This window comes from Pongo abelii, chromosome 5 (genome assembly GCF_028885655.2).
Source record: "Pongo abelii isolate AG06213 chromosome 5, NHGRI_mPonAbe1-v2.0_pri, whole genome shotgun sequence".
Classification (NCBI taxonomy): Eukaryota; Metazoa; Chordata; class Mammalia; order Primates; family Hominidae; genus Pongo; species Pongo abelii.
The window spans coordinates 107,429,577-107,444,565 of record NC_071990.2 but is presented as its reverse complement, the minus strand read 5'-3'; the positions used below and the strand labels follow the sequence as shown (position 1 = coordinate 107,444,565).

The 14,989-nt window shown below is 40.6% G+C and overlaps 1 protein-coding gene across 1 annotated transcript in view; it reads right to left on the bottom strand.

Annotated features, from left to right (window-relative positions):
- CRYBG1 (crystallin beta-gamma domain containing 1) overlaps positions 1 to 1,347 on the bottom strand; it is a 209,465-nt gene extending 208,118 nt beyond the window's left edge. Inside the window, exon 1 of the mRNA XM_009242117.4 lies at positions 830 to 1,347. Coding sequence (XP_009240392.4) covers positions 830 to 1,002 — 173 coding nt within the window. The 5' untranslated portion in view covers positions 1,003 to 1,347. The remainder of the gene's footprint in view (positions 1 to 829) is intronic.
- Between the last annotated feature and the right edge of the window lie 13,642 nt (positions 1,348 to 14,989).

Sequence of the window (14,989 nt, the reverse complement as noted above, 5' to 3'; positions counted from 1 at the left end):
ATTCTGGCCCTCATTATTCATAGGGTGTATTTTAAAAAAACAATTGACATTGTCAATTGTCCATCACTATAAATATTTCACACCTCTGAGCCATGTAAATACGCTGTTACTTTAAATTGATTATTATTCAACGAATGCATAAACTCTGATGGTATAGTGGAATAATTATACATATAGAATAAAACCACTTCAAAACCATGATAAAAATTAAAAAGCACAATGGTAACTACAGTTTGGATAACTAGGTGCTCTCTAGCTCTGCCACTGGCTCCAATGGGGAGAAGCCATTTATCCTTTGGTCTCAGTTCCTCCACCCATGAAATGGGGGTAACCATTCCTGCCACTTCCTCCTCCCTTCGTATGTTGCGAGGAGAATGGGGGTATAACATCTGTAAGAGCACAGATCTTACAGATATTCGCAATAAAGAGCTTTACAATAAAGACACTAGCTCAAAAGCAGTGCCTAACCCCAAAGCAGAGTTCCCACCATCACTTAGGACGGTAACAACCCTACTCCCCGCTTCTCTGGTTAGCAGGCTGATGCGGGAGGCTCCTGCCTGAAAACTTTGCAGTTATACTAAAGGCCACATGGGTGGGCACAAGTTCCTTTCGCCGGCGCTTGGTCTGAGCCAAAAGCCGCGAGGAACCTGGTCACCCGTAGCGGCTACGATCGCTCCCCTCCGGACCCGGGTACCCTCCTGCGGAGTGAAACAGACGCCGGGGCTTTCCCCTTCTCCAAGTGGGGTCAGGAGTCCAAGGGCCAGCGCAGCGGGAGAAGGAGGAGGAGGAGGAGGAGGTGGGACTGGAGGGCTCGGGCGGAGGAGCTCACCTGGCCTCGCCGGCGGGCGCTGGGAGCGGGTGCGGAACGAACACCCTACAGTCAGGCGGCGCCGGCTGTTGCTTCTTTTTGGAGCGCCAGAGGTGGAAGGTGGTGTGCTTCTTAGGGGGCCTGCACGGGCTGGGCTCCCCGGGGTCGCCCTGGGCTGGTGGGGACAGCGGCATCGTCTTGTCCTCCTCCCGCTCCGACTGCCGGGACGCAGTCCTCTCTGCCGCCCGGGCCCTGTGGAAGAACACACCTGGGCGCCAGCTCGCCCGCCTTTCTCAGCGCGTCTTGGGACCCCGCCCCCTCGTCGCGGATGCCGGGGACAGCAGCGGGTTGCAGAACCAGCACCCAGCGCAGCGCGAGCGGTACTGCAGCCCGAGCTGTTGGGGCGGAGGCGGGGACCCAGCCGCGGGAGAGCGCCCCCGCGCGGCGCGGGCGGCAACGGGCGCTAGCCCAGGTGAGGCGCGCGCGCCGGGAGCCCCAGGTGAGGCGACACGCCCCGGCTCCCCACCCCGGGGGCAAGCGGCGGCCGTGGGACAGCGACACCTACTGGATGCTCTGGGCACCGTGTCTCCCGACACTGCATCCCAGGCTCTAAGCTGGGACCCAGAGCCAGTTCGGGCTTCCACAGCGCCTGGGGTGCAGCGGCCATTGTCGCCTGAGGAGTTGTTGGCCGCTCTTGGCCTGTGACAGGCTGGCAGGGTGAGTGGCTGCTTAGCCACGAGCCCCGCCTGGAGAAGGATGGGAGAGGCACATCCCGGGGCTGGGCCGCTCAGCAATTAGGACTCTTCCACTCTGATCTTTGGGTGGCTTGGGCAATGTCACGTGCTGGTGGCTTCTGTTCCTGTTCGTGAACACGGGTGGCAACTCCGCCAACTCCTCTCCTCTCTCAAGAGTCTGAATAATTAATTTGTACTCACATCTCATAAAACACAAAAGGATTAAAAAAAATTAAAAACGCCAGAAGGGAATTAGGCATATTCCCCAATTCCCCAAGAGCTTAATAGATCCCTCGCAGTAAATTAAATGCCAGTCCCACAAGGTATTTACATCATCTGCATTACTGTTGATGACTTTCTTGTCTTAACTTCACAGTCGTGGCAAAATAGCAAAGGAAATTAATACTTAAGCAAAGTAAGTAAACGAACAATTATTTTGGGCATCGTTAGAGCAAAAAAAGTGCAAGAACTAAGCACTACTTAAAAATTCAATGTAGTACAAGATCCTCTTTCACGGTAATAAGTCTTTATTTTCCTCTTTGAAAACACAACTCATTCATTCGTTTATTCACTCATTCAAGGAACATTCATTTTTATTTGTTTTTGTTTACATTTTCATCAAGATGTAATTTATAGACAGTAAAATGCACAAATCATAAGGGTAAAACTCAAATTTTTACATATTTATGTGGTTGGGGTGTAAAAAGTTTTTTAATGGAGAGTTCACGTTGTCCTAGAAAATTCTTCCGTATGTGGCTTTTAAATATATCATTATAGGCCAGGAACGGTGGCTCACGCCTGTAATCCCAGCACTTTGGGAAGGCGAGGCAGGCAGATCACTTGAGGTCAGGAGTTCGAGACTAGCCTGGCCCACATGGGGAAACCCCTTCTCTACTAAAAATACAAAAAAAAAAAAAAAATTAGCTGGGCGTGGTGGTGGAGGTGCGCCTGTAATCCCAGGTACTTGGGAGGCTGAGACATGAGAATCACTTGAACCCAGGAGGCGGAGGTTGCAGTGAGCAGAGATGGCACCACTGCACTCCAGCCTGAGCAACAGGATGAGACTATGTCTCAAATAATAATAGTAATAGGTAAATATATATGATTATAAAAATAAAGAATACTTTCAAAACTTTAGAAATCTCCCTACTGTCCTCTTCCAGTACATTACCCCTCCCACCTGTAAAAGTTAACCATTATTTCATCCTCTTTTGCTGGAGATTAATTTGACCTTTTCTGGAATTTCATTTTAGTGGAAAATCACAATATGTACTCTGTTTCAGGTTTGCTTTGCTCAATATTAGTCGGTAAAAATCATCTATATTGTTGGTTATATTGTAGCAGTTTTTTGTCTTGTTTTGTTTGAGACAGGGTCTCACTGTCACTCAGGTAGGAGTACAGTGTTACCATCACCTCTCACTGCAGTCACTGCAGCCTTGACTACCCGAGATCAAGTGATCATCCCACCTCAGCCTCCTGAGCAGCCAGGACTATAGGCACACACCACAGCACGTGGCTTTTTTTTGTTGGGTACATTTGTAGAGACTGGGTTTTCCCATGTTGCCTAGGCTGGTCTCGAACTCCTGAGCTCAAGTGATTTGCCTGCCTCAGCCTCCCACCAAAGTGTTGAGATTACAAGGGTGAGCCCCTGCACCTGACCCATAGCAATTTTTCATTTAAAAAATTATTGTATACTGTTCCATGATATGAATATGCCACAATTCATTTATCCATTATTGTGGATGAACATTAGGTTGTTTCCAGTTTGGGGCTATTATGAATAAAACTGATATGAACCTTCTGAGATGTACACATTCATTTCTGTTGGATACTTATACCTAGCAGTTCAATCTTTGGGTAATACAATATGCATATGTTCAGCTTTAGTGAATTCTGCCAAAAAAGTTTCCCATTTATATTCTTTCTAGCATGTTTGAAATTTCCAGTTTTTCAATATCTTCATCAACACTTGATATTAACAATCCTTTTCACTGTGGCCATTCTGATGGGGATTTGGTGGTATCACATTGCAGTTTTAATTTATATTTCCTCAAGAAACAGTTATTGAACCTATTGAGTACTGTACTAATTATGTGCCAGGCCCTGACTTGGGGGAGGAGGGAATGACAGATGCTTAGATTATATATATATAATCAACTGATATATATATAATCTGATATATATATTATATATATATATACACACATCAAAGGCTAAAAGAATCAGTGGAGGTATGTACAAGGTATTAGGGGAGTTTAGAAAAGTTACTAACTTAACGTGGTAGTTTGGAAGGGAGGAAGGGGAGTGGTCAGTAAAGATTTACTATGAAGATGGCCCTTGGATTGAACCTTAAAGGGCAAAGGGAACAGTAAGAAATGGCAAAGTAAAGGGAAAGGGAAGAAGGGAAAAGAGAAGAAAAGGGGGAAAAGGGACAAGAAGAAATCTTTATGCACACTCAAAAATATTTCTACATTCAGTAACTTAGTCTTTCATTCCTGGCTTTTCCAAGCAGAATTTTTCACTCCACCCCTCCTTTGTGCCACCAGTGAATCAGGAACATATTTTTGTTATCACACTTTTCAGGTTGCATCAAACTGGTTTACATTTCTATATCTCCTATTAGCCTCAGAGAAACTTAAGAACATTTCTCATTTATCCTTATATTTTCCAGACGCAAATGTTCAGTAAGTAAAGTAAGTAATCAAATGAATTGGTGTACTCACTCAGTTGGACACCTAGGATGTTTCAGACAGGTCTTTTTTTCTCTCTTTTTTAAGAGATGGGGGTCTCACTATGTTGCCCAGGCTGGTCTCGAACTCCTGAGCTCAAGTGAGCCTCCTGCCTCAGCCTCCCAAAGTGCTGGGATTACAGGCATGAGCCACCATGCCTGGTCTCAGACAGATTTTGTAAATTGTACACTTCATTGGTTAGCAATGCGGGTCAGTCGCTGTTTTTCAGTCACTGCAAGAATCCACTCAGACTTATTTAGGCAGAAATTAACCTACCACGGGTTTTCAGGTGGCTCATAGAATATTCGAGAGAGCCGAAGAGCAAGACTCTGAAGCCCAAGCATCCTCAACCACTCCAGGTAGCTGTTTTGACAAACACCACTCTTACCATCTCTCAGCACTATGGGCTACATGCCAGCAGCTCTGCCACTGGCCACCCCAAGGATCAAAGGCCTCTTCACACCCATCATACCAGAAGATTAATTTCCTGCCTCACTCCCATTACCAGCACATATATTGCTCACTTCAAGCAAAAAAGTTCCCTGCAGGTACATCTGATTAGAAGAGCCTACGTTATTTTACTGTTTCCTAGCTACAAGGGACATTTGGGTTTTTGGGATTCTACCTTAGAGAAATGGAATTCATGTGGCTAAAATTTGCCAAACATAGTGGAGGTATTCAAAATAGGCGAGGCAGCCAAAAGTGTGAACAGTGGTGACTGTTGAAGGAAAGGGCAAAGGGCTACGGGAACACAGAAGAAATGACTAACTCTGCCAATTGGCTCAAGGAAGTCATCAGCAGGGAGGTGACAGGTTTATGAGCTTAACTAATGCATAAGAATTTGCTAGATGAAGGAGGGTGGACAGTCCAGGAAGAGTAAACAACATGGGCCGAGGCCCAGGCTTGTGAAAGGACATGCATTGCTGGTGAGGACTAATCAGAAGCTGAGTGATGTTGGAGAAGAGAGGGATGGGGTGGGGCAAAGTGGCAGGAGGTGATTCTGGTAAAATCAGATATAAATCATGCATAGATGATATATATCAAAGACTAAAAGAATCAGTGGAGATATGTACAAGGCATTATAGGAGTTTAGAAAAATTACTAACTTAGTCTGGTAGTTTGGAAATGAGGAAGGGGAGTGGTCAGTAAAGATTTACTGGATTGCTAAGCGCTTGGTAAGTCATGCTTTTAAGGAGTTTGGACTTAGTTTTGTAGGCACTAGGGACCCAGCTTGCATTATTAAGTAGAGGAGTGACATGAACAAACTTGGGTTTTATAAAAAGTACCCTGGATGGAGTGAACTAGGAAGAAACTAGGAAAGTGAAACTATTTGAGGGAGACCAGCTAAGAGGTTGGTGCAAAAGGTCAGGTAAGAGGTGATGGGATCCCCTACCAAGGCAGTGGGATAGGAATGGAGAGGAGGGGATGGACACAAGACACATGTAGAAGATGGAATCACCAGGACTTGTAGTGAGTGAAGAAGAAGCCATCAAAAATGACTATGAGGTTAGGTTTCCAGCCTAGCTAAATGGATGGAAGAAAAGCCATTAACTAAAAAATGGAAATAAAGGAGAAAGAAAGATCAGGTTCTCTGGGCATGAAAATAAATTAAGTTTTAAACACATTGAGATATGGCATCTATATAGGCAGAGATGTCTAAGAACTCACTGAAAAATATGGTTCTAGAGATCATAATTCAGGACTACATATGTAGATTTGGACATCATCATTGGATAGTTGGGAGTTGATGCCATGAAATTGGATGAAATCTCCCAGGGCAAATGTGTAGAATAAGAATAAAAAGGGAACAAAGATAAAATCCTGGGCAACACGAACATTTAGGTGTCTTGCAGGTAAGGGAGAGCCTACATACAACAGAGGCTAGGTACAGCAGCTGGAGACATAGAAGGGTATCTGGGCAGAGTATTAGCGCTTTGGCCAAGGTCATGTGATTTCTATGTTCAAGCTTTGTGCTTGGGCCGAGGCCTCTGTCTTATAATGCTTTATTTTTATTTATTTATTTTTTTTGAGACAGAGTCTCACTCTGTTGCCCAGGCTGGAATGCAGTGGCGCGATCTCAGCTCACTGCAAGCTCCGCCTCCCGGGTTCAAGTCATTCTCCTGCCTCAGCCTCCCGAGTAGCTGGCACTACAGACGCCCGCTACCACGCCCGGCTAATTTTTTCTATTTTTAGTAGAGACGGGGTTTCACCGTGTTAGCCAGGATGGTCTCGATCTCCTTTTACTCCTCTCCCTCTATCTAGCAATCCGAGATCCATTTCAAAATTTCCCTTGCTTTTCCAAGAGGCCAATTTGCTCCAACCTGCACAGATTTTTTTCTTTCTCTAACCTTCTATTATAGTTTCTATCTGACTTTAAGTTGACCTTGTGGTAGATTATTAAAATGTCCACAATACTTTTCCCATAAAGAAGCAAAGTTTATTTTTTCACTTGTTAGTTCAGGGCTGGCCATGAGACTTACTCTGGCAAGTGAAGCATTAGCAAATGTCATGCAAACAGAACTTGAGAAATGCTTGTACCCCGGGGCTTACCTCTTTTCTTCCCTTGCAATCTTGCTGCCATATGAATGTGCCTAGAGTAGGCAGCTGAATGAGGAGATCTGTGTGGCCAAGTCACCCCCCCATCATCCTCAGCCAACAGAGCCAACCATCAGAAATAAGGGTGAGGCTAGCTGAGACCAGCTGGCCCCCAGTGAAGCCACAAACTGGTTGCAGACACATGAAAGAGCCCATTAGAGATCAGCTGAGACTGTCCCAGATGAGGACTTCCCAGCAGAATCATAAGCTATAGCAGTAGTGTTGTTTTAAGGCACCAAGATTTTGTTTTTGTCTAAAAATATTTGTTTCCCACGAAACCAGGATAAAAATAATTAAAAAATAAATAAAATAAAAATAAAAATATTTGTTGAAAAAAAAATAATGACCTGGCATGAAGTCAACAAACAACCAACCCAATTTTGAGCACTTTTTGTATCTTAACCTCAAAGATACACAATGAATGGAAGTAATGAAAAATCTGAACTACTACATAAAGATTCAATTATGTTCAACCTACTTAATAAGAAAATGCATCTTAGCCCAAATTAGCTGCATCACCTCTGAGATTACAGAAAAAAAATAAAACACAAAAATCACTTCTAAGATGAAGTAGAAAAAAAGGTGCAAAGTGTTTACCTGCATTAGGTGAATTTAAAATCCATTTAAAAATTATTAAATCATTTTGATAGAACAGGGAATTCTTGAACTGGTCTTCATGTCAAAAACATTTTATAGTACTCTTATTATACTTTATTGGAAAGATACTATTCAATTAAGCCACTAAATTTTGAGGTGATTTGTTATGTAACAATATAAAACTGATACAGATACTAGAAGATTATTCTCTTTTACTATATTATTAAAGCAAAGTCATATTTTTGAAGTCTCCAAATTACAAATTAGCCATATTTTAAAGTCAATTATTTGAAATGTAAAATACATTGTCTCATAGAAACAGATATATGTAGTGACTCTCTTCATTGACTAGTCCATAGAGTCATTTTAACATATAGTGAGTCCAAATTCCTTATTTGCTATACAGAGAAAAATATCAAGAAATATGCATAGAAGTTGCCTTGCATCTGCTCCAGAACACCAACTTGTGTCTGTGTAAGGTAAAACTCCACAAGCGAGGGCAAAAAGCAAATAGCCAGTTGGCTGAGTAATTCCCAGAGCTCACACAAGACTGGAAGATGGGCCGGGCGCGGTGGCTCACACCTGAAATCCTAGCACTTTGGGAGGCTGAGGCAGGCAGATCACGAGGTCAGGAGATCGAGACCATCCTAGCTAACACAGTGAAACCCCATCTCTACTAAAAATACAAAAAAATTAGCCGGGTGTGGTGGCGGGTGACTGTAGTCCCAGCTACTCTGGAGGCTGAGGCAGGAGAATGGTGTGAACCCAGGAGGTGGAGCTTGCAGTGAGCCGAGATCGTGCCACTGCACTCCAGCCTGGGCGACAGAGCGAGACTCTGTCTCAAAAAAAAAAAAAACTGCAAGATGTTCTGGGAGACTCTGACCAACAGGAGTAATGAGTCCACACTGAACACTGGGGAATTCAACAGAGACCACAGAGGGGTCACACAGTAGAGTGGCTAAACTAACCCAGAGCAAAGGGTTTGCTCTAAAAAAAAAAAAGAAGTTTAAAAACAAGCCCCCAAAGCATCACACTGATCCATAAGTAGTTTAACAAAACAAACTTCAACATTCTACATGAAGATTGTTTAAAAGTAATTTAACTGCATCCCGGAAAAACAATTCAAAACTCTTTAAAGGAAGACAAAAAAATCCAGCCCTCAACAAAATACAATGTACAACGTTCAGCATCCAATCAAAAATTGCCCAACACATAAAAAGGGAGGAAAATGTGTCCCATAAGCAAAAGAAAAATCAGTCAATAGAAACTCACCTGGAAATGACAGATAATGGAACTAGCAGACAAGAACTTAAAACAATTATAAATATGTTCAAGGACTTAAAGGAAAGCATGAACATAATGAGCAGAGAAAGTAAAGATATAAGTATAATTCAAGTAAAAACTATAAAGGTGAAAAATATAATATCGGTAATAAATCACTGTATTGGATTAACAATAGATTATTCACTGCAGAAGAAATAATCAGTGAATCTGAAGAAATAGCAATAGAAACTCTACAGATAGTTTCTGGGTAAAAGAAAATATTTTTAAAAAGAAAGAAAAAGAGAATGAGAGAGAGGGTGTTGGGGGTGAAAGGAGGGAGGTGAGCAAGAAAGATTGAAAAAATCTGAAGAAACAATGGCAAAATTTTTGCAAATTTAATACACAGCATAAATCCACAGATGCAGGAAGCACAGTGAATCACAAATAGAATAAATATAAATAAAACCACATCAGAATAATTTTTTGAAAACCAGTGATGAAAAGAAAAATTTTAAAGAAGGCAGAACATAAAGATATTGTATGTGTAGGATAAAAGGTAAGAATAAATACATTTTTTTTTGCCAGAAACTAGGCAAGCTAGAAAATAATAGAACAAATTTAAAGTGCTTAAAGGGAAAAAAAAAGACAACCTATACCCAGTGAAAATATTCTGTGAAAATGAAGACAAAAATAAGGATGTATTCAATCAAACACAATCTAAAAGAATGCATCACCAGTATTCCTCCTTGCACTGCAAGAAACCCAGCGTTTTTTTTTTGTTTTTTTTTTTTTGAGACAGAGTCTTGCTCTGTTGCCCAGGCTGGAGTGCAGTGGCATGATCTCGGCTCACTGCAACCTCTGCCTCCCGGGTTCAAGCAATTCTCCAGCATGTCCAGCTAATTTTTGTATTTTTAGTAGAGACGGGGTTTCACCATGTTGGCTAGGCTGGTCTTGAACTCCTGACCTCGTGATCCACCTGCCTCAGCCTCCCAAAATGCTGGGATTACAGGTATGAGCCGCCGCGCCAGCCTACCAGGCACTTTATTAAAGGAAGTGCTTCTGGCAAAGGAACGTGATGTCAAAAACTTTGGTCTACATGAAAAAATGAAAAGTGCTGCAAATGGCAAAAGCCGATGGTACCTGATTTATGATGATTCAATTTGCTGTTTTCAGCTTTACAGTGGGGCAAAAGTGATAGGCATTCAGTAGTGATAGGCATTCAGTAGAAACCACACTTCAAGAACCCATAAAACCATTCTGTTTTTCACTTTCAGTATAGTTTTCAATAAATTACATGAGATATTCAACATTTTATTATAAAATAGGCTTTTTGTTAGATGATTTTGCCCAACTGTAGGCTAATGTAAGTGTTCTGAGCACTTTTAAGGTAGGCTGAACTAAGCTATGATGTTCAGTAGATAATGTGCCTTAAATACTCTTTTGACTTACGATGGGTTTGTCCGGACATTACCCCATGATAAGTTGAGGAGCAGATGTATATGGGTGACTACAAAGGACTTTTTTCTCATTTGCAAATTTTTTAAAAAGATAATTGACTCTTTAGCACATTGAGAGAATTATGTATAAAAGTAAAATAAGTGACAATACTAGCAAAGGAAGGGAAGTGGGAAATGGAAGGATACAAAACGAGAGAAAGAGAATTACTAAAATGATCACCCAGATATGCATCACTACGACTCATCAGTTGTTAAAATCCTGCCACTTTAATGTCAAATCCTCTCTCTCTCCAACTCAGCATTAGTTTTGCTGAATTACTTGAAAGTAATATGCTGACATCAGGACACTTCACTCATAAATATCTCAATATGGGTCCACTTAAGTACAAGAATAATCTCCTATGCAAACATAAAACAATTACCACACTCAGAAAATTCAGTGTTGATACAGTGCCATCATCTAACATAAAGCCCATATTCAAATATTCCCAATTGCCCATAGATCACATGCTTTGAACTCAAAATTGAAAAGCTCTCCCAGAAGGAAGTTCCCTACCTTTAAGATTACAGTTGTCCTTTGGTATTCATGGGGATACCCCCTCAGATGCTGAAATCCACAGATGCTCAAGCCTCTGTTATAAAATGGTGTAGTGTTTGCATATAACCTATGCACATCCTCCTGTATACTTTAAATTATCTCTAGATTATTTATAGTACCTAATACAATGTAAAAGTTATGTAAATAGTTGTTATGCTGCATCATTTAGGAACTAATGGCAATAAAAAGTTTGTACATGTTCAGTACAAGTGCATTCATTCTTTTTTTTCAAATACTTTTTATCTGTGGCTGGTTGAATCCACAGATGTGGCACCCATGGATATGGAGGGCCAGCTTTATATTTTTTGCCTTCTTATCTGCACAACAAAAGGAAAATGCTTGGCTTACTCTCATCTCTCTGGAATTTCAGGTCAGCCATTCTTTTGTGTGAATGTTTCCAAGTCAGGAATCCATTTGTACTTATTTTTGTTACTTTTAATATTTATTTATATAATTATTGGATTAAAACTCATCTTTATAAATTTGGGGAGCTAAATGATTAGAACTTATGAACACAAAGAAGAAAACAGGCTGGGTGGGGTGACTCACACCTGTAATCCCAGCACTTTGGGAGGCTGAGGTGGGCAGATCACTTGAGGTCAGGAGTTCAAGACCAGCTTGGCCAACATGGTGAAACCCCGTCTCTACTAAAAACACAAAAATTAGCCAGGCATGGTGGCACACGCCTGTAATCCCAGCTATATGAGAAGCTGAGGCAGGAGAATCACTTGAACCAGGTGGCAGAGTTTGCAGTAGCTGAGATCACACCACTGCGCTACAGCCTGGGTGACAGAGTGAGGCTCCGTCTCAAGAAAATCAAACCCCCCAACCCCCCAAAAAAAAACAACAACAAAGAAGGAAACAACAGACACTGGGGTCTACTTAAGTGGGAGGGTGGGAGGAGGAGGAGGAGCAGAAAAGATAACTATTGTGTACTGGGCTTAATACCTGGGTGATGAAATAGCATGTACAATAAACCCCCATGACATGTGTTTACCTATGTAACAAACCTTCATATGCATCCCCAAACCTAAAATAAAAGTCAAAGTAAATAAATATATAAATAAAAGCAAATGCCTCAGAACTCGTTTTTGTTCTGTTTTGTTTTTTAAAAAAGAGCAGAGATTGTTTTTCCCTAACCCCAAATGTATTCTCAGAACTTAACAAGTGCTTGGCATATAATAGGTGTCTAATAAATGTTTGTGGAGTGAATGAATGGATAAAGTGTTTAAGTTGGGGAAATGCCTGTATCTACTTTATATATCTCTGTATCTCATAGAATTGGACCTTCAATGGGAGTAAAATAGATCCTTATTAAGTAAAGGAATATTTCACACCATAGCTAGAAGTATGCTTTGACTGTTCCTTTTGCACTTTTCTTCTACATTTTAGAAACAGAAGAGTAATACAGGGAATATTGGATTTGATCTTCAATTCACTGCATCGAACTGTAGAAATTTAGTAACTATAGGGGGAACTATTACTGTGACAATAGAGAAATTAGTTTTTCATAATATTAATACAGCCACATATCACTATCATATCACTCATGCACTTAGTGTCAAACCTGTAGTAAGTACTTCACATGCATTTATAAATTTTATTTTTAAAGTCAGATTTATTGAGGTACATGTGACTTTCAGTAAAACTCATACTTTTTAGTATGTAGCTCTGTGCAGTTTAATAAGTGCACGTAACTACCATCACAATATAAAACATTTCCATTACCCCTCCCCGCAAATTCCCTTATGCTCTTTTTTTTTTTTGAGATAGAGTCTCGCTCTGTCACCAGGCTGGAGTGCAGTCGTGCGATCTCGGCTCATTGTAACCTCTGACTCCCTGGTTCAAGCCATTCTCCTGCCTTAGCCTCCTGAGTAGCTGGGATTACAGGCACGTGCCACCACTCACAGCGAACATTTTTTGTATTTTTAGTAGAGACAGGATTTCACCATTTTGGCCAGGATGCTCTTGATCTCCTGACCTCGTGATCCGCCCATCTTGGCCTCCTAAAGTGCTGGGATTACAGGTGTGAGCCACTGCGCCCAGCCTATATTCCTTTATATACACTATTTAGTCCTCCTAATTACCTTAGTAGACATTACTATTTATTATTTCCATGTTTTGGAGAGGAAAAACTGAGGCTAAAAGCAGTTTAGGAATCTGTTGAGGGTTATTGCATAGTAAATGGCAGAGCTTGGACTCCAAATCCTATGATCTAAGTACTTCACCATGCCATTAGTATTTTGTAGTACTGTATTTCATTTGTTCAAAATTGTATTTCCCATTTTGTTACACAATGAGATGGTTAGGGAGTTGTGACAACAGGAGAAAATTAAAATGAGTTTTTCGAAAATACAAAGAATAAGGTAAATGAATTACAAGATAGATTATATGTCATATTAGAAGTGTACCCTATGTTACACAACATTAAAGCCAAGTGAAATTTTAGTTGATTGATATGGTAGTGAATGTTTCAAAAGCTTGTGAATTTTAGCTTTACTTCACAACCAAGAAACCCATAAGTCGCTTGACTGTAGAAATATCCAAGGATAAGATGTGGGAATTAGCAGCTGCCTGACATGTTAGACCTAGGTGGTCACCATCCTCAAGTAGCTTACCATTAAGTTTCACAGATAAAACAATAAAAGTCTTTTGTAGTTACTGTTTTATTTAGAGTTCTGCCATGATGGCAGCCTTAGTTGGCCCCTGGTTCTGATTTGGTCTTCCCGGTTTCCAGAAACCTCTCTACCGACTGTTGCTGAAAAAGCAGCAGAAGCCAGAGAGGCAGCCTTACAGAGGTCATGTTATCATACATTTGCACAAAGTGAGCTTCTCTGCTGGTTCAAGCTGTAGGAAACAACGAATTATTCTAGTTAATTTCAAAAACCTAGTCTGTTTTAGAAATCTATGTTAACAACCCTAAAAACATGTATTTTATCAAAGAAGTTTTTAACACTGAGTGGAAACACATTTCCATTGCACAATCTAAAGCCAAATAGATTGCTTTCAGCTAATCATGTGTGTTCAATACACATCGTTTTACCTAGATGTTTGCTTATAGCTACATAATTTAGTTATTTTCCAACTACATTCAGTTAAACCTCTATGGCCTCTGGTGATGATATTTTTACAAACATCATTGCCATTAGCCAACTCTGAATCCCAGGAGACACATGCTAAAATTTTTCTTCTTATCACTCTTATCATTTCTTTGTATTGTTAATATTAATGCTTTAGCAAACAAGAATGCCTAGAGAGAGTGATTTATGAGCTAATTATAGACAGTCCTCACTATGTAAATAAGGCCTGTGTACATAGTTTAGGATTTCTCAAGATGGAGCCAATGTATTAGAAAAATCCTATATCATGTTTATTTTAGTATATTTAATAGTTGGAAATTTTTCCTTCAGTAGCAATTTTTTTTTTAGAAAAGCAAGAGTGATCTAAAGACAAATATGGTAAATAAAGTAGATGATCCACCATACATATTTTTTTTTCTGTGGGGGGAATAATTAGCTGAATTTATAAAGTAATGTGAATAGTTTCATTTGTGTATTTCATTAACTGGCTTTAAAAGCAATTGCAAAAAGTTTTGTCGATGCCTTGAGTAATTACATTATTGTTCAACAATCATGTGGTCTTCTGGAGCTTCAACTTTGAAGGACAACATATTTTATGATTCATTATGCTTGCTTAAAAATAAGTCACCTATCCTCAAAAAACTAAAAATAAAGCTACCATAGGATACAGCAGTCCCACTCCTAGGTATATATCCAAAAGAAAGGAAATCAGTATATCAAAGAGATATCTGCACTCCCATGTTTATTGCAGTACTATTCACAATAACCAAGATTTAGAAGTAACCTAAGTATCCATCAACAGATGAGTGGATAAAGAAAATGTGGTACATGTACATATGGAGTACTATTCGGTAATAAAAAAGAATGAGATCATGTAAATTGCAACATGGATGGAAACAGAGGTCACTATGTTGAGTGAAATAAACCAGCCACAGTAAGACAAACATCCCGTGTTCTCACTGATTTGTGGGAGCTAAAAAGACAATTGGACCCATGGAGATAGAGAGTAGAAGGATGGTTACCAGAGGCTGGGATAGGTAGTGGGGTTGCGGTGAGGCGGAAGTGGGGATGGTCAATGGGTACAAAAGTAGTTAGAAAGAATGAATAAGACCTAGTATTTGCTAGCAC